The sequence below is a fragment of the Microcaecilia unicolor genome, chromosome 10, assembly GCF_901765095.1.
Source record: "Microcaecilia unicolor chromosome 10, aMicUni1.1, whole genome shotgun sequence".
Classification (NCBI taxonomy): domain Eukaryota; kingdom Metazoa; phylum Chordata; class Amphibia; order Gymnophiona; family Siphonopidae; genus Microcaecilia; species Microcaecilia unicolor.
The window spans coordinates 91,481,196-91,501,017 of record NC_044040.1 but is presented as its reverse complement, the minus strand read 5'-3'; the positions used below and the strand labels follow the sequence as shown (position 1 = coordinate 91,501,017).

At 41.4% G+C, this 19,822-nt stretch overlaps 1 protein-coding gene across 5 annotated transcripts in view; it reads right to left on the bottom strand.

Moving 5' to 3' along the window:
- Positions 1–343: 343 nt before the first annotated feature.
- Positions 344–19,822, bottom strand: part of WEE2 (WEE1 homolog 2) — a 455,705-nt gene continuing 436,226 nt past the window's right edge. For all 5 annotated transcript variants that reach the window (XM_030216446.1, XM_030216444.1, XM_030216449.1 and 2 more), the window contains 2 exons: positions 5,516–5,658; positions 344–1,333 (listed from right to left, as the gene is read on the bottom strand). In XM_030216446.1, coding sequence (XP_030072306.1) covers positions 1,165–1,333; positions 5,516–5,658 — 312 coding nt within the window. In that variant the 3' untranslated portion in view covers positions 344–1,164. The remainder of the gene's footprint in view (positions 1,334–5,515; positions 5,659–19,822) is intronic.

Genomic DNA, 19,822 nt, shown 5'->3' with positions numbered 1-19,822 from the left:
GAATTGAGTATGTTAGTAATAAATTCTTAGCTTCAACTTACAATCTGCCTTGAACTACTGGTTAGGTAGTACCCAAATTAAAATAGAAAGAATATGAGGTATTAGTGTAGGTGTACAAATGGCCATGCAGGTTCAAGCTTTTTTTTCCAAAGCTAATTATGATCTCTGAGAAAGGTACTCTAATCTTGGTGCAACTGGATGACACTGCTTCAAATGTGTGGGCTATTCATCCTGCCTGTCAAGGGAGGTTGCTATATTTACTTTCTAATATAACTGCTGGAAGGATGAGAAAGAGGATGTCACTTGAGTGTCAATACAAACTAAGCACCAGTCAAAACAAAAATTAAAAATGAACAATAAAATCTTTATTTAAAATAAGATTTTTTAAAATAAATAAAAATCTGAAAGACAATTATCATCATGCTGCAGTTTGTGAAATGCTTTGATTTTGTTTCAGGTTGTCTTGTGCCTGTAAATGAACTTCCAAAAAAAACTAAACCCTGCATAAGAGTTGCTTTAGTCTGTCACATTACAAGCTGTTCGCTCCTTATGGTGAGATAAACTTGAGAAATACTTTAAAACTCCCATTTCATTTCCTACAGTGATTGTACTTGAATATGCAAGCATGTGTTTACATACTAAAAACATAACCTGGAGAAGCTCAAAATAAAAACAGAAGGCATGAGAGCTTGCAGTTTCTAAACTCCTCCCCCCCCCCCCCCCCCCCCCCCCCCAACCAGAAAAATGACTGAAGAGAACCCGGAGCCTCTGGCCATTCAAGAGATTTTTTTTTTTAACAAGAGATCTCACATGTCAACTTTCCCAATACTTGCAAAGGTGTAGAATGAAACACCAAATTGTAAAGAGGCAAGGTCAATTTTTTTTTGGTTTTAAATTTAAAAAAGGATGTTGTCGTCCATGTTACTGCAGCAGATGCTGGTACAAAACTAAGCAGAAGATTTTTTTTTGTATGGATCCTTGGATGAAATTTATAAATCGGTCACTTATTTCATTAGACTGAAGACAGCAATACTTCCAACGCTGACCTCTCAGGGGAACCTCTTTGAGGTGCATCAGAGCTCTGCTTCCTCAGCAGTGAATACCTGAAGTGCAGGACACTGCTAGAATGAAGGTCCAGGAAAAAGAGGACTGAGCTCTGTCTACTCAGCAGCCTCCACAAGTAAAACTTAGGGAACGAGCATTTTTGCCACCCACCAGATGCTTGTTATTTCGCTGTCTAGGGATCACTTCAGATTTCATAGGAGGCAGAGAGTATCTGGAGGTGGCATCTTCCTTTCCAAAATTTTGAGCCAGCCGAGCTGCTTTCAGTTCTCTAGGAAGAGGAGACAAAAATGTAATGAACACACAAGAGACCCATCTCTTCGACAAGATATACCACAAAGATCAAATCATGTGAAACTCTTATATATTTCCAGAAATGTTAATAATGCCTTCTATTACTATCATGTATTCCATTACCATACAATCCAACATCCTTCTGTAACACCAAATGCCTATTCTCTTTTCATTTCCATTATCCATGATGTTTTGTAAGCCACATTGCGCCTGCAAAGAGGTGGGAAAATGTGGGATACAAGTGCAATAAATAAAATAAATAATACAGATCTACATCCTTAAGTACAGGCAAATAAAATAAATGCTAGTAAATGAAGCTGTCATTCTGCATCAAGGGCAGCAACCCCTCAGGTCAGGGTGTCGAACATTTTAAGTCTTTCATCCAGCCCACTGCCATCCCCATCTCTATGGAAGCAATCTCTCCTTCAGCTCCATGTTATCACCACTAATGATTTTTCTAGCATCCCAAAAATGATGCAAGGACAGCCAATTCATCCTTCTGGTCCTAGAAGAGAAGAAGCAGAACAGAGGACCCCCCCCCCCCACACTTCCAGAAGGGTATCAGCACAGCAGCATATATAAAGCAGAATTGATCCAACAGCATGCATTGAATTTGTACCCTCTATATAACTAAGAAAAGTATATCTTTGTGAATTAAATCCTATTTTAAATGTAAACTATATAGAATCTGTAATCCTGTTTAACTGTAAGCCACATTGAACTGAAATTAATTTTTGGATAATACATGATATAAGAACAAATAATAAGTACAATAAAATAAATACAAGATTGTCCTTAGAGGAGGAGAAATAAACCAGAGGAGGCACTGTGGTTGAAGCCACCAAAAAGCAGATCAGATGAGAACAAGATGTGCAAGAGAATTAAGCACCTTATAATCGTCATGCTCAAACCCATATACCCCTACTCCCCCCTCAATTTAAAAAAACCTACCACCTTGGGCTCTTTTAAGATTTAAATTACATTCCTCGATCATAACCATCTCAATCCCAAAACAATACTTTAATTGGGCATCATATTGAAATTATACTATATATATATATATATATATATATATATATATATATATATATATATATATCTTCAAGCAACCACTGTCCCTGCTGCATGCCCTGATGATTCTTCACGTTAAATGTAGCTGTCAGGACCTATTTCACTGACTAAGTACTGTTAGTTGTCACCCATCTCCCAAAGTTGCCACAAAGAGAAAGGAGGAATTGTTGCACTTTCCTACACGAGTCATGGTAAACATCAGCATATGGCATATTAAAGAGAATTTCAAAGGCATGACAAAAATAGGGAAGGCAAAAAATGTACCAAAGGCCATTTAAATCAAATATTTAGTTTGAGTTCTAGTTCAGACCCCTACAGAGAGAACACTGACAGAGGAAGGGTTGACTTTTAGGACGTGTTAGAGACTAAAACTTATCAGAAATACACAGGGCTTAATCTGAAGACAAAAGAGCAATGCAACTGTGGAGCCAGGAGTGGGAGCACAAGGAGAAAGGGGCAGAAGCACAAGGAGAAATGGACTGGATTAGGGAACAGAGTGACTGTTCTGTAGTCTACTGCAAGCTCACCTTTCCTGTTCTGTTCTCTGCAAACTGCCTGAGAGTAGATGGAGCAGAACGCACCCCCCCCACCCCACCATGCCAAGTCTTAATCAACAGAAAAATTGGCTATTGCTGACCTCTCACTAAATTAACCATTAGACAAATCATATAAAAGTATTTATATTTTTATTAACCTAGTCAGTCAAATTGTGAGAAATTAGATACATATTTTACTGTCTTTGCATATTTAGCTTGTACTGGAAGCTGCAGGTTCAAGCAATGACCATTGCTGGATAAAATTAGAACCTTTTGGTTAGGCATTGAAAGGGTCCACCAAACCTCTGGGGAATACAAAGGAGGAAAATAAGACTGTTATTGATTTATAATACATCAAGCAAAAGGTCAAGGCACCTCAAGTAGATATACTGCATGCAGTTTCATATCAGCTACCAGTCAGAAAGTACCCTTAATAGTGTTGATAGGTTAACTGGGCAGACTGGATGGGCTAAGTGGTCTTTTTCTACTGTCATACTACTATATTACTATTTATGCAATCTAATCTAAAAGAAAACATGTTGATATCAATTGCTGAAAAAAATCTGCTTATTTACAGATATTCCACATCATTAACACATTACTTATTTTCTCTATATTTGCATGTTAAAGGGGCCCCTTAAGTCAACCTCTCTACCTCCATTGTCAGGCATTTGTACAGGCATTTGCTATAATCTGAAGCAGCCTTCATCAAGGTCCCAAATTGGGTTGACGGAGGCCACAGAAACAGGCCTACTCCCCTTCCTAGACCTCCACCATGGCCTAATGGTTAGTGTAGCGGGATGCGGACCTGGGGAACTGGGTTCGATTCCTGCTGCTGCCTGTCGGCAGTGGGTTGAGATCCTAGGGAACCAGGTTCAATTCCCTCTGCAGCTCCACGTGACCCTGAGCAAGTCACTTAACCCTCCAATGCCCCAGGTACAACAGTAGTACAATGTACTACTTAGACTGTGAGCGTACTAGGGACAGACCAAGTACCTGTAAAATGAAACTGTAAAACTGCTTAGGTCTAAGCAGTATATAAATACTTAAATGAATGAATATCCAGTAGTTGCAGTCAGCACCGGCTCTATGACATAGTAACAATCTATGACAGCAAATAAAGACCTGCTCAACAAGATAAAACTCATTACACATAGTGAGACTTCATATGTATATCTGTCCTTGACATTTTCAGGGCACAGACTGTAGAAGTCTGCCCAGCACTGTTCTTGTACTAAAATTTCTGAAGTTAACATTGAAGCCCCCTTAACAGTTACATTCCAGCTCATCCATATCTATTCAGTCACAGTCAGGGCACAGACCCCAGAAGTCTGCCCAGCACTGGCTGTGCTTCCCAGTTATCAGTGTTGCCTCCCAATCTCCATTAAGATTCTGTGGATCCATTCCTTCTAAACAGGATTCCTTTGCACTTGTCCCATGCATTTTTTAATTCTTTTACCATTTTCATCTCCACCACCTCCTGTGGGAGGGCACTCCAAGCATCTACCACCCTCTCCATGAAAAATACTTTCCAACATTATTCCAGAGTCTGTCTCCCTTCAACCTCCATGTCCTCTAGTTCTACTGCCTTCTTGTCTCTGGAATAGGTTTGTTTGCAGATCAATACCTTTCATGTCACCCCAATGTTCAAAGGCACTGCTCTTGCTTCGTTTGTGGTCTTCATGATGGGCTAGAAACCCATGCAGAATACTGGGATCTATCAGTGCACACGACCACAGGGTCTTGTACTGACTACTGCTGCCTTGGTTAAGAGTAGGGAGAAGAAAATTATGATTAGTATTTAGCTGGTGCTTTTTCAGCAGCAGTTTAAGGTTAATTACATTCCCTGGGGGTGGGGGTTTACAATCTTAAGTTTTAATTTGAGACAATGGAGTACTAAATGACTTATCAAGGCCACAAAAGGTGTCAGAGCAGCAGACAGAAAACCAGGGCAACCAGGGTTCAAATCCCATACAACTAGGCTACTACTCTACGCCAGATGGAAAAGAGAGGAGGGGTATGGAGGTCAGATCTACTAGTTTGTTTACCTAGGGTAACATGAATCTTTATATGTTAAAACGGGTTCTTACTGGATCGAAAATACAGGGAAGAACTGCTCTAGTCTCGCACATCAGGCAGCTGCCTGGACAATACGCTTGTTGGTTTGAAAGCTAGAGAAGTCTTCTGCTAGACTAACTCAGTAGTACTCTTCTAGCCAACACAGGATCCTCATAAAAGCAACAGTGACCTTCTTCCCAAACTCCAACAAGTTACCATCATGGTGCACCAGAGCTCTGCTTGCCTTGGACTGAAGGTAGGATAACTGCTTGCTACTCTGAATGCAACACACAAAACACCTCCCCCTCATTGATAGATTAACCACTTTGCTGTCCTGGAGAATTTGGGGAAAGGAGGAACATTTGGACTTTAAGGGCCTACTACTATTTATAGGTGGTCATATTGCTCCTGTGATAAGAAAAAGCGTTCTCCATATTGCATATATTATTAAGTACTACAATCAGCCCCTTCCCTCTTCCATCCATCATACACACCTTTCCAACATGGCTGTTTTAAACTTCTCCACATTCAGCTGCTTCTGCAGCTGGGCAGCTTTCCCCAAGGAACGTCGAAGAATGGGATGTTTAACCAGAGCTGTGGCAGGTGGTCTCATAATGGGATCAGGATGAATTATTTGCTAAAAAGAAAGTTATATCTTCTTTATAAATAAAGCACAAGAACAGAATCTGGTTAATCATCAGGATTGGGAGGACTACTTAGCCTGCCTACTTTTTCTCCCTGGTTCAATGTTTTACATCCTACATAACTAAATACAAAGCATCAAGATAAAAAAGCAAAGATCTCCCTTTGTCTAAGAATAAGCTATAAAATAATGGACCATCAGAATACCCGAGAAACTATAGCATTCAAAGTCTCTAAATTATTAATTACAACATTAATATGTAGGCCCTACACAGCATTTGACAGATGGCAATTTACAGCATTGGTACTGGATTAAAGAAATGTTTTTGAGATTGTATATATATTGCCCTGATGCAGGACTTTCAAAATTTGTGCTGCAGTGCAATTGATTGTGCCCATCTTGGCACCAAATTTTACTGCAACATGCTAAGTATTTCACGTAAGATGGAAGTTTTCATTTTTTAAGTAGTTGCTGTGCTTGTTAAATTATTGGATTTGGGGTGCTTATAATTATATTCCAATTAGTATTTTATGAACTTTGCATTATTTATATTTCATATAATGCAACCATAGTGCTCTGTTTCACCTGTAGAGACTTGCCATGTCTGCAGTGCTCATCTTGGATGCAAGACATTTGGGAAGGGATGTATATAAAGGAGGGAAGTCAGTTTAGGATGAGGAGGGATACATGTGTGAAGCAAAGGGAGAAGGATAGGAGCAACGGGATGGAAATATTGGAAAAAATCTGAATAGCACAGGTGTAAAGGAAATAGAAAAATGTTAAGTACAAACATGGAAAACTGAAGAGGCCAGGGAGATAACAACAAAGGATAAAGAATAAGCAAATACAACATGTTTTCCTTAGCGTCTGCTCCAGACCATTCCCAACGAGTGGGTTATACATCTCCTACCAGCAGATGGGGAGACTGAGTACTAGTGACTTCAGTATATTAACCCCTGTGCAGTCCTGCTCCCCTCAGTATCTCTCAGCAGTTGGTAGGTAGGTCTGTGCAGTCCTGTCCTGAAGGGCCTGTTGGGCTATGGTGCCACCTTTGAGATTGGGTTTGGCATTCTTGCCTGTAGAACAGTAGGCTGAAGAACATATACACACACAAAAACTTACAGGGCCTTCTAAATTCAGAACTTTGGTGGTGGTGGTGGTGGGGGGGGGGGTGTCAGTGTTCAGAGCCTGTCTGTTGTGGACCCTAGCCCCTTGAGTGTACATCTGGAGAAAAGCGAAGAGGCTCCCCAACTACCAAACAACTGAAATCCCTGTACTATGGTTGACGGGTACAATCTGGGTGATGAGCACCACTCTGCCACAATAAGCCTCTATTTCTTGAATGACCCTGCCAATCAGGGACCAAGGCATCGATGCCCTCCGACATCAGCTCCCTCCTGCAACTGGAAAATCAAGGAGCCTTGACATTGCTGAACTTGGCCATTACATCCATGTGAGGAACTCCCCAGTGAGAAATGTTTTATTCAAAGATAAGGAAAAATACAATGTGAATTGGTAGGAATACAGAATTAGTGAGTACTGGATGGGATGATGGGCACTGTGCATAATTCTTGGTCTTCATTATAGTAAAAATCTACAGCATACATTCAAAATTAGACATGGCAAAACTTGAGTTTCTTCATTGGAAACCTGGCAGGTCGCAAAGGCACAATGAGTTCCAGAGAAATAAATATCCTCCAACACCCGCCCCCCCCCCCCCACCACCACCACACACACACAAAATGCTGTTTTATAGAAGAGTTCTAGCTTCTGTATTACAGAAAGTTAGGAAATTCCTCCTTTCAAACTGCCTCACCTCTGTTCTGTAATCTCAACCTCCCTCCACCCAAACCGGTTACCCATGAACAACCTACTACCTTTGTCCCTCCACCCGAACTCTGTCCCCGTACCATCCCCACAAACTCTGTCCCCATCCACAGAAGCCTCAAACAGTTGATTTTATATTTAAATCTTTTTATTATAGTATAAAAATGAATAATAAAGCAAAAATAGAAGATACATCCTCCCATCCTCCCCTTTCACCAATTGATCCCCTCCCTTACATTCCCTACATGAATACGTAGTCAAAAATTAAATTTAAACACCAAAAAGCCATACTCTGCAGGGCAGGCACTGCAGCACTAGGGGATAGATAGATCCCTCCCAAATCACTTCTCACTGAGGGCCAGATGCACTAAACTTAACGAGCCAGCAACGTGGTTTTTAAACTAGTTCTAGCAGGAAGTTCGGATCCAATCAGTTCACAGCTCTAAAGTGATGTCATCAGGGAAGCCCAGCAGGGAGGAGGAGTTGGGACAGTAGCCAGCCAATGAGAGTCCATCTTTAGGGAGATGGTCGTTCTAGGATGTCAGCCGGCCAATAGAAGGAAGCAGCAGGATCAGCTGGGGGTGGAACCAAGCCCTAATGCTGATTCCTCACATTACAGCCAAGAGCAGCAGCGAAGTTTTTCCCAGCAGCAGGAGGCAGGAAGCCCCAACACAGGTATGCCCACCCAAAAAAAAACTAAAAAAAGGGTAAATCTACTGCTTTCATACACACAGCTTTGTCTGCGTGTACGAGAGCCATCTGTAGTATGCGCAGAGCTGTAGTATGCGCAGAGCAGCCACGCATAGCGACTGACTGTTCTGCGCAAGCTCAGTCACCGACTGGCTTCCCCCATATCGCATGCAAATGAGCTGGGTCGCAAAAGCAACGAGCAGCTCATTTGCATACAATTCTCTTTGTGAATCCCTCTGTGTATCCCATGAAACACTACTCATACCTGTATACATAGTGCCCACCCATATTAGCTCTGGGTACACCCAAAATGTCAGGTTTTGCTACGCCACTGGTTTGCACCCGTGGTAAAACTTTGAAACTTTCTCCCATTCCTGTGGTTTACCTGTTCCCGTGTCATTCTCTAAGTATCACATCATACCTTATGCTATGAGTTTATCTTGTTGGGCAGACTGAATGGACTGTACAAGTCTTTATCTTCTGTCATCTACTAAGTTACTATGTAATGCTATTAAAAAAAAAACAAATCTGCCTGATCTGGATTGTTCAGGGACAGACAGCCGGTCCTGGTTTTACCCACATTGTACACAGTGGGAGTAAAACCAGGACTGGTTAAGATTACTCATGATGACCTGGAGTTGTCTGGTAACTGATAGGCTTTTCAGATTCAAATTTTAGGAGCAGCTACATCCAAAAGCAAACAAATTAATGTAACCCGGTGGGTTATATTCATTTTTTTTATTTTTACCTGGGGTCCGGGGGAGGCTCTGGGCTCCCAGAGATTGTTGGTGGCCAGTGCTGTGACTCCAGAAGCAGTTCTGGAATTCCAGCACAGAGCTGCGCTGTCTGGGGCTTGCCCCAATGTTCTGAGTGTCGGATTTGTTTTTTTGAGTGAACATTTCTTGTTTTATAAGAGTTTTGACAGATGATAAAAGTCTGTAAATATATTTAAATATGTGTTAAACATATAACAAATACACTGTATGTATAGTTTGATGGTACCAATGATTGTAAGATATTTTGATCTGATTGTATAGAAATTTTATGGGTTTTTGTTTAAAAATATAACTTTTCTATTATTTCCTATGGAAAGTTATTTTCCAAAATGGAGATTGTGAAAAAATGTTAATTAGTGTCCATAAGGAAAACATCCTGTGTTTTGACACTTTATTGGCCGCAGAACTCAGCTGGTGCCTCAGAGACCCAGTGTCCCTTGGCAACAGCTTGCCAGGAAATGGAGGAGGGGCTGAAGACACTGAGAGGAAAGACGTGTTTGGGAGAGCTCTGAGTGCATGACAGGATTTCTAGGCAGAAAAGTGGTGTGACTAAGTTTTTCTGTGAGCTCTGAATTCCTGAATGCAGGTGAAGAGAGTTGAAGGTGAAAAGTGTTGGATTTGAGCAGAGAAAAAGTTCTAAAACTGATGGTTTTTTTTGTGTACTGTTTAAGTATCTGAAAGGGAATTTCTATGCCAGTGTTTAGTGTTGAAACACTGAATGCAGGTGAAGTGTGCTGGATTTGAAGAGAAAGAAAGAACTAAACTGTTTTTTTCTTTGTGTGCTGTTTAAAAGTTTTACAGTTAAGACTGTGGCGGAGAGACCCTGTGCAAGGTTGTGTAAGACAGGTTTATGCAAGTGGATTAATCCCAGTTAAGCCACTAGGAAAACTGGTCTCCAAGCTTAAGGTTGGGCTTGCAGTATGTGTGTTCACATGCTGGTGCACTAGAGTGGAAGATTGCATGAGTTTGGAGAGACCAAGTTGCTGTGAGCAGTGTGACTACAAGATCCAATGAAGAGTGCCCTTGCTTAGTTAGGGAACTCAGTACAAGAACAGAGAAACTATTTAAGGTTATACAATTATTATTCATTTTGTTAGTTAGCAAGCCACAGTTATCCCTGAATCCCAGCTAGTGCTGTTCTTGCTGTTAGTCAGGAAGGAAGGTTTTTTTGTTGATTTCATTTAAAGGGTGAGGCAGTAGGTTCCTGTACTGAAAGAGAAGACCCTGAGCTCCAACATACAAGCAAGGGGAAGAACGAAGAAGCTCCAAGAAGGGCCAAAGATAAGTCTTCACTCCTATGCGAAAGGACACTGAAAGGACACAGTTTAATCTGACTTACCTGTTGTAGAGACTGAATCTGGGTGTTCACACCTAAAAGACAAAGTAATTCAAAATAATTGATTCTTGAGACACACATTATAAAGGAAATTTATAGATTGAGAGAGAACAAATAAGATACTTTGGTTAATACTTGTCTGTTGGTTTCACTGTTGTTCTACTGCTGCACCTGTTAGAAACATTTATACTATTAGTTTATGTATAAATGTATTTTTTTATGTTACAAAAGAACCTAATGTGTTAAGAACATCACTTTTTCCATACTCCAAATTGGGTTTAAATAAACAACTAGTAACTTGTACTTACCATCTGTCTGGTTACTGGGTCCTAAAATCCTTTTAGTTTTCTTTCCCCTCCATGGTCTAGGACTTCAGAGGCGAGGTTAGTTTAATTGTCTCCGAGCTCAGAGGTGAAATGCAGGCTTGAGGTATTCGGCCATGGGTAATAGTAGAGCTTGCAGGGCCTTCTGAGATGAGGAAGCTACATTAAGGCCTGCAGGTTGCCTAGTTGGGACATGACTGATGAAACAATCCAGAAGCACAACATGCATTTGTAGCTTATCAAACAGTGTGTCGCCTTTCCCTTCCTTAAATAGTATAGGTAGGGTTACCGTATTTTGTCCCTCAAAAAGGAGGACACATGCCGCATCCCCTTTCATGCCCACCCGCCCCTTTCACACCCTCGCTCCGCCCTGTCACATTTTTCCCTTGCCCCTGTCACACACCCCGTCACTCCCTCTCCCCCCTCCCCTTACTACTGCCCTGCTGGTCTAGTGACCTCTTCGGGGCAGGAAAGAGCCCCCTCTTTCCTGCCCGGAGCGCTGCCCTGCATGCATCCTTCCTATTCATGATCTCCGGTGCTGATTCAAAATGGCCGCCGAGAGTTGAAGTCTCACGAGGTCACTTCAACTCTTGGCTGCCATTCTGAATCGGCGCCGAGATCACAAACAGGAAGGATGCATGCAGGGCAGTGCTCCGGGCAGGAAACAGGGGGCTCTTTCCTGCCCAGAAGGCTGAAGAGGTCACTAGACCACCAGGGCAGTAGTAAGTAAGGGGAGGGGAGGCTAGCAATCTGCCCGTTTGTCCAGAAATCCGGACAAACGGGTAGATTGGCAAAACCCGCCTGGTTGCCTGGACATGTCCTCAAAAAGAGGACATGTCCGGGTAAATCCGGACATATGGTAACCCTAGGTATAGGGAATTTAATAATGCTTGTAGCCAATGCTGAGAAGCTAGCAGGGAGCTGTAAAGTCTAAGTATGTGACCCTGATGGTTCTCCTTGAGGGTAAATCACTGCCTCATAAGATCTGAGCAGTATTTCACTAAAAGAATACAAATTGTATGGATCAGTGAAATCCCAGGGGCACTGAATTCAGAGCAAAATGAATCCCACTGGGACAAAAACAAAGGCTGGCTAGAGATAATTCATGATCATCTCTTCTTATCCCAATTATTCATCAGGAAGTAGAATCTGGAAGGTGGCTGATGTGTGTATAACAGGGGAGGGGTGGAGCATTTTTTGGAAGGCAGGGGAAAAAAATGCCTTGTGCATATGAAGTGATTGTAAAATGGCCTGGATTTGGATGCACCAGTGCTCACTGGTCTGGCATAGAATGCCAAATAGTCTATTTGGGACCAATAGGGTACAAGACAACAATCATATGAGATGGAAGCCTATAAGAGAGCCAGCCAGGCTCCTCTAACTTGATACAAGGTGTTTTCCAAACACAGAGCTGGTACTAAAGAGGTCTTCATCTCTTCAGTATCAAAGCTGGTGGAGAAGGCCACGGAGTCAGCCTGTGTGAATTGTGATTGCTCTGCCAGCTACAGGAAAGTGTAAGTGACACCCTCGGGGAGGAGAGGATTTTTTTTCACAGCGGGAACAAGGCTTTTCACTTTTCCCGTGGGACAGTAAAAGATTTTTCCTCGCATCCACAGTAACCTTTTTTTTTAAAGTGTTGCTGTTATTGCATCATTCTCTACTGTGTACACACTACAGGGTTGAACCATTAAGGAGGTGGTAGAGATACAAATGGTGACAAATTCAAAGAAAGCATGGGATGAACACAGAGTATCTTTAATTAGAAAATGGAAGTTATGAAAAAAAACTAAACTTAAATGGCTGCATGTGTGTGGATGTGTTGAGTGGTGCTTAGATGGCGACTCTAGCTGTGATGAACTAGGGCCAATATTGGGAAGACTTGTATGGTCTGTCTCTCGTGTATGGCAATCTGGTTTAGGATGGGCTGGAAAGGGCTTAGACTGCAACTTCTGTGGTAGGAACATGAGGACAGTGCTGGATAGACATAGTATGTGTCCTAAAACTGAGAAGACAAATAGGCTGGAGTGGACTTAGATGGCAACTCTAGCAGCCGGGTGGACTTCTATAGTCTATGTCCCGGAAACACCAAAGACCGACCATAATCAAGTATATATCATGTTCATTGTTGATTTAATCATGAATTGATAATGAGTGTTATTGGGCAGATTGGATGGACCATTCTGGTCTTTATATGTCATCACTTACTATTTTACTATTAATCCTCTCTGCTCCCAAGCTGATGCTCAGGCCTCAGCTCTGACAGGCACGAGCATCAGAGGTCACCTGACCTACTGGTGCATGCATTTGGTGACCTCTCAGCACACAGTGCCAGTGAATCACAGACAAGTTTTACATGTGCGCATCAGAGTGTTCCCAAGTTCCAACTTTCTTCCTTGCCTGCAGTGCTGCGGCTCAAATCCAGAGACAGACCAAGAGAGCCAACCGGAATTTTTTAAAATGTAAATTCGTGCGGGGACTGGTAAGATTCCAGTAGGGATGGCCAAGATTCTGTCCCCATGCAACTCTCTAGTAGAACCAGTAATAAAATTTATCTTAAAGGGAAAACTGCAGGAAGGACAGATGCCTAGCTGAGCACTACCAATTATTTAGCTCAGAGATGGCATCATATTAGCTAGACTATTCAGTATCTTAAAAGGAACGGGGGGGGTGGGGGGCGCTCCCAAACTTGATGTACAAGGCAAATAAAGTAGTACTGCACAAAGAAGACATACCAACACATAGCTGAGGGTGTTACAGGCTAAATTGCCCTTAACTGAAAACATGAATCCTGCCAGAATCCTAGCAAACTGGCTCGAGAGATGAATGCATCACACAGTGAAACTGGACCAAACTGGTTTTAATCAGGGTAGACTCTTGGGAAGTAGCATCATTGCAATGTTGGAAAGGAAAAAATGTGAATATAGCCTTCAATAGGGTGGAATGGAGGTAGCTCTTCTAAGCTCTGGAACAAGTTAAATTAGAAGAAAACTATATAAAATGGGTCAAAGAACTATATGATAGTCTAAAAAGTAAACATTGGTGAATGGGCTTCTAAAGCTGAAGAGGTGTAAAAAGACAGCCTCTTTTAATTTGCACTAGCAATAGTATTTCTGGCAAATAATATTAGGCAAAACCAAAAATATCTACCTGGATAAGATGGGAGGGGAGGTACACAAAATCCTCCTTTATGTAGGCAACACCTTGATTTTCCTTAAAAATCCAGAAGACTCAATTCCACAACTTCTCAAGGAGTTACATAAGTACATAAGTAATGCCACACTGGGAAAAGACCAAGGGTCCATCGAGCCCAGCATCCAGTCCACAACAGCGGCCAATCCAGGCCAAGGGCACCTGGCAAGCTTCCCAAACGTTCAAACATTCTACACATGTTATTCCTGGAATTGTGGATTTTTCCCATTTAGTAGTGGTTTATGGACTTGTCCTCTAGGAAACCATCTACCCCTTTTTAAACTCTTTTCAGAAGGCAACAGGGTATAAGATGACTGTTGATAAGACTGAAGACGCATTCTTGAACATTAAAAACAGAAGTAGCAAAGGCTTACTCTTTTAAAATAGAGGAGGAAGGTGATACTTAGGAATCAAAATAAGTGAGGAGCCCAAGTTATATGAGTTAAAATTATACCCATTTCTGGTCATAGTAGGGAAGATCCAAGAGGATTGAAATTTTGGATGGAACATTTGGCAATAAGATGATGGTTTTTCCAAGATTTAATTTCTTACTTAAACAAAAATAATATAGACTAGGGAAAATATTTCAAGAGTGGTAGAAAATGCTATTTAATTTCATCTGGAGATAAGAAAAAGCCAAGATAAGTAAAATTAGGCAGATTAATAAGCCCTGGACCCTAAAAATGTATTATAGAGCCGCAGTTCTGAGGGCCACATTCTTTCATCATTCCCTGTGATAGTGGGTGGGTTCTCATGGAGAGGGAATACATGAAACCACATTCTATATTTGAGGGGCACATAATAGGAAAACTAGGAGAGGGGATGAGGAACCTGGGACATCCCTTTAAGACATCCTGCTAGTGGGTTTTTGTTCCCCCAAACATAAATGATTGATTGCTGTTGATGGCTGGTTGAGGGATCATAAAATGATTCTGAACTGGCCATTTGTAACATCAGGAGTATTGCCACCTTTTTTGGAAGGTCAAGTGGTTTTTTCAGATTCTTTTCGATACTTGGGAGAAGTTGTGGATGCACAGTTGAGTTTTGAGAAGCAGGTGACTCGAGCAGTTCGAGCAGGATTTTGTGCACTAAGGATGCTACGTCAGGTCCAATCATATTTTTATCTAGAAAATTTGCATTTCTTTTACATTCCTTAGTTATTTCTAAATTAGATTATTGTAATGTGGTATATTTGGGTATCTCATGTTATTTAAGAGGTTGCAAACATTACAAAATACGGACATTCGGTTGTTGGACTGAATGGGTCAGTGGTGCATGTGACCCCCCTTGTTTATTTGTTACCATTGGTTGCTAATGGTTTCGTCCATTGTATAAGATTTTGGTCTGAGTTTATAAAGCTTTGCATTTAGGGACTTCAGCCTATTTAAAAGCAATTGTTTGTAGATATGAGCCAATTATGGAATTGCATTCAGAGAATCGTTTTTTTATTGGCCCTCCCAAGTCATCTCAGGTGTGTTTGATGTCTACAAGAGAGGGTGGGTTTTTTTTTCGGGTGAGCTCCAGTATTTGGAACCAATTACCATTGGAATTATGAAAGAGGAATTTTTACAACAATTTAAGGAGAAATTGAAAACGTATTTTTTCCAGCAAGCTTTCAAAGTATTAGACTGATTGTGGTGGGGTGGGGAACCTGCAGAGATAAAGACAGAATGATGGGAGTACATTTAAAATATTCTTTGTGTGATTGGATTGTAGTGTATTATTTCCTATCAATGACTGGCGTACTTTTCTAAAAATTTTATTTTATATTGTAAACCACTCTGATTTGTTTGTTGAGAAGGGTGGTATATCAAGTCATTTTTAAACCATAAAACTATTTAAAATGTCATACGAGGTATTTTTCAGAGGGGCAGATAAAGGACTTTCTTCTCTTAACATCAGAATACTGAAAACCCTTAAGATCTGCACTAGAAATAAACTGACCTTAATAAACTAGAAAGACCTACCTTAGAAGGAAACTTGCTCTCAATGGCCAAGGTTTAGTAGAACTAGTTGGCCACAAAAAACATACTTGCAATACTTTCAGCTGAGACACTGTATTTTAAACCCAGATACGAAAGACATTATCTGGCCCTCTAACCAAAAGAAATGACCTTATTGAAGAACTCAGGAAAAAAAAAGTTTGATAACAAGGTTATATTGCTTTTGGACTTCGATCAAATTGACATAGCATACCAGGTGAACTGGAGGGGGAACTTGAGAGGCAACAGAAGAAAAACTGGAATGAGATTTACAATTACATGCACACATGCTCCTTTGCTTCTCACTACAAACTTCTTACAGGTCATACGCAACCCCCACAGTTTTGCACACTATAGGGAAATCACCAATGGACAAGCGTTGGTGGGGATGTTCAGAGAGAGGAACGTTCTTTCATGTGTGGTAGAGATGCCTATGGACAAGGATTATTATAAATGATGTATGGGGGTGGGTTGTTCACAGGGGCACACACTTCCAAAGTCCTGTCTCAAGCAATTACACACACCCAACACTGCAAGACAGAGGTGCCTCCCCCCCCCCCCCAACTCTCTCTCATGTGGTTCAACAGATCCCCTCTCTCTTCCCTCAAACCTTCCTGTTGCACAAAAGGGTCAGCAGTACAAAGCAATATGATACATGGCAGAGCCTTTCATTCAAATACAAGGCAAGTCTCTGCCAGGTACTGCCCTCTCCGAGGCATACTTCTTGTTGCCAGGTGGGCAGGATTCAAAGACGTACCTCACTGCTTGAGTGAGAGATTTACCACATATTACTTTCCTTTTTTTACTGCTGACCCTTTTGAGGCAACAGGAAGGATCAGTAACAGAAAGGTTGAAGGGGGGAGGAGAGAGAGTGCTACTGTAGAACATTGGGGCATGGGGAGGGAGAAAAGATGCCAGACAAGGGGAAGGAGGGAATAGACAGGGAAAGAACTGAGGCTGGTAATGGAATGAGAGCCAAGTAGATGAGGCTGGTTACTGTATGAGCACAAAAGATGAAAATGGAAGAACATACAGTGGCTGAAAGATAGTATCAGGAGGCTGGCAAAAGAATGACAGAACTATAGATAAGCAAACATGGAGGGAGACAAGGTTGGAGAGAGAGGAGAAATCTAGCTAAAAGTAGATTTAAAATATAAGAAAAATGAGGTAAGAGGGGTTGGGGGGGGGGGGGGGGGGGGAGATAAAACTAGATTAGTATCAGAACCACAGCCGAATCCATTCTGCCACAACTTGAAATCACCTCGGTAAGAATCAATCACCCTAACCTGCTAGAACACCTGAGCGCAGTCCTGCTCTACAGACCGCCAGGCAACTGGCAAGAATCCCAAACACACTTCATGGACTTTATCTCGAACACCTGTGTCTCTACCTCAAACCTTATCATAATAGGAGACATCAACCTACACCTTGAAGACCTCAACTCCACAAGCACTCAAGAATGCGGAAGAGTTCCTACAACTATGGGATCTTCACAGGATAAACACGCAACCAACTCACATCAAAGGACACACACTAGACTTTGTCACACACAAATTTGATCCCAACTCAAACCTCATATTAACAGACACAAAATGGACACCTGCACCGTGGTCCAACCACTATAAAGCAAACTTCTCCCTTCAATGGCGAATGAAAGACTTACTGAACAAACAAGAGCGAAAAACCTATACCACGAGAGGGAAAATAGATCCGGTAATATTCTGGCAACAGATCTGCCACAATGAATGGACAACAAAAACAAATACAATTCTTCTTAGAATGGGACGACAGATGCAGATCCATATTAGACAATCTTGCCCCAATCCAAACCAGAACCTCACACAGAAAGAATTCAGTACCATGGTTCAATGAAGAGTTGAAAAAAATTAAAAACTCAAGTTAGAAGGTTAGAACGTGCATGGAATAAAAAGAAGACGAACTCACACAACGCCTGGAAACAACTCCAAAGAAAATACAAATATACCATAAGACAACAAAGATTATATTACAAAACTGTAATTGGACCAAACTACAAGGACACACAAAGTCTTCCAACTCGTGAATAAACTAATAGATACTACACCAGTCACAAACCAACAGCAGAGACGCACCAGGAGCAGATGATCTCGCAAGATACTTTAACGAGAAAATCGTATAACTACGTCTTAAGATACCTGTCTGTACCACCAACTATGCTGAACTCCTAGACTGTCTAGACCCAGACCCTGGAATTTACCCAGCAGACAGAACTTGGATCAACTTCGAGATACTATCAGAGGATACCATCTCCCTAACGCTCAAAAGATTTGCCAAGTCTCATTGCAAACTAGACATATGTCCAAACAACCTTATGACATCCGCTCCTCAACAATTCATAACAGACATAACGAAGCACTTGAATTATATGCTACAAAATGGGCTCTTCCCAAAGGAGAAAGGAAACATTCTACTCACCCCCATACCCAAAGACACAAGGAAAGTGCGAGTGAACTAACCAACTACAGGCCAGTAGCATCCATACCCTTATAACCCAGCTAACAGAAGGGGTGGTGACCAAACAACTCACAAACTATCTAAATAAATTCTCAATACTCACGACTCCCAATCAGGATTTCGATCTAACCACAGCACTGAAACAGTACTAGTCACTCATGACCAAATTCAAACAAATGACTGCAACTGGAAAGAACATACTACTACTACAATTTGACATGTCAAGCACTTTCGATATGGTTGATCATGGAAAACTACTACATATCCTTGAGTACTTCAGAATTGGAGGTAACGTTCTCAATTGGTTCAAGGGATTCCTAACCACACGATCATATCAAGTGACATCCAACTCGACCACCTCAGCCACATGGATACCTGAATGCGGAGTCCCACAGGGATCCCCCCCTCTCACCAACTCTATTCAACTTAATGATGATGCCCTTGGCCAAATTACTATCAAACCCAAACCTCAACCCATACATATACGCAGATGACGTATACGTAATGATCTACATCCCATTTAAACAAGATCTAAGGAGATGTCCAACAACAATCAACCAAAGTTCTTCATATCATGCATTCATGGGCAGATGCATTTCGGCTGAAACTTAATGCAGAAAAAAACCCAATGCTAATACTCACCTCTCAACATAATAAGAACAAATTTACCGCTATCACACAACAAATCTGAAACCTTCCAATTTCGATACCCTAAAAATTCTTGGAGTTACCATCAATCGACACCTTACATTCGAAAACCACGCAAAAAACACAACCAAGAAGATGTTCCACTCAATGTGGAAATTAAAAAAGAGTAAGACCGTTCTTCCCAAGGACTGTTTTCCATAACCTGGTACAATCAATGGTGCTCAGTCATCTAGACTACTGCAACGCACTCTACGCCGGGCTGCAAAGAGCAAATAATAAAAAAAACTTCAAACAGCCCAGAATACTGCAGCCAGACTCGTATTTGGCAAAACAAAATATGAAGTGCTAGACCCCTACGAGAGAAACTACACTGGCTCCCACTTAAGGAACGCATCACGTTCAAGATATGCCCCCTAGTTCATAAAATGCACCAGCCTACATGTCAGACCTGATAGACCTACCACTCAGGAATGTCAAAAGATCATCCCGCCACATTCCTGAACCTACACTTCCCTAACTGCAAAGGTCTAAAATACAAAATAGTGCACGCATCAACCTTTACCTACTTGAGCACACAGTTATGGAATGCATTGCCGCGCAACATAAAACGATTTACAAACTAACGAACTTCCGCAAACTACTGAAGACCCATCTCTTTAACAAGGCATATCACAAAGACCAACCAATGTGAATATGCACAACTCCTCCACATATATTCAAAATTGCCTTATAATAGCTGCTGTTATATCACTATCATGTTTATCATTATCATGTTACCCAAGATCCTTTTGTAACACTAAATGTCTATTTTCTAATATATGTCCACTATTCATGATGTATTGTAAGCCACATTGAGCCTGCAAAGAGGTGGGAAAATTTGGGATACAAATGCAA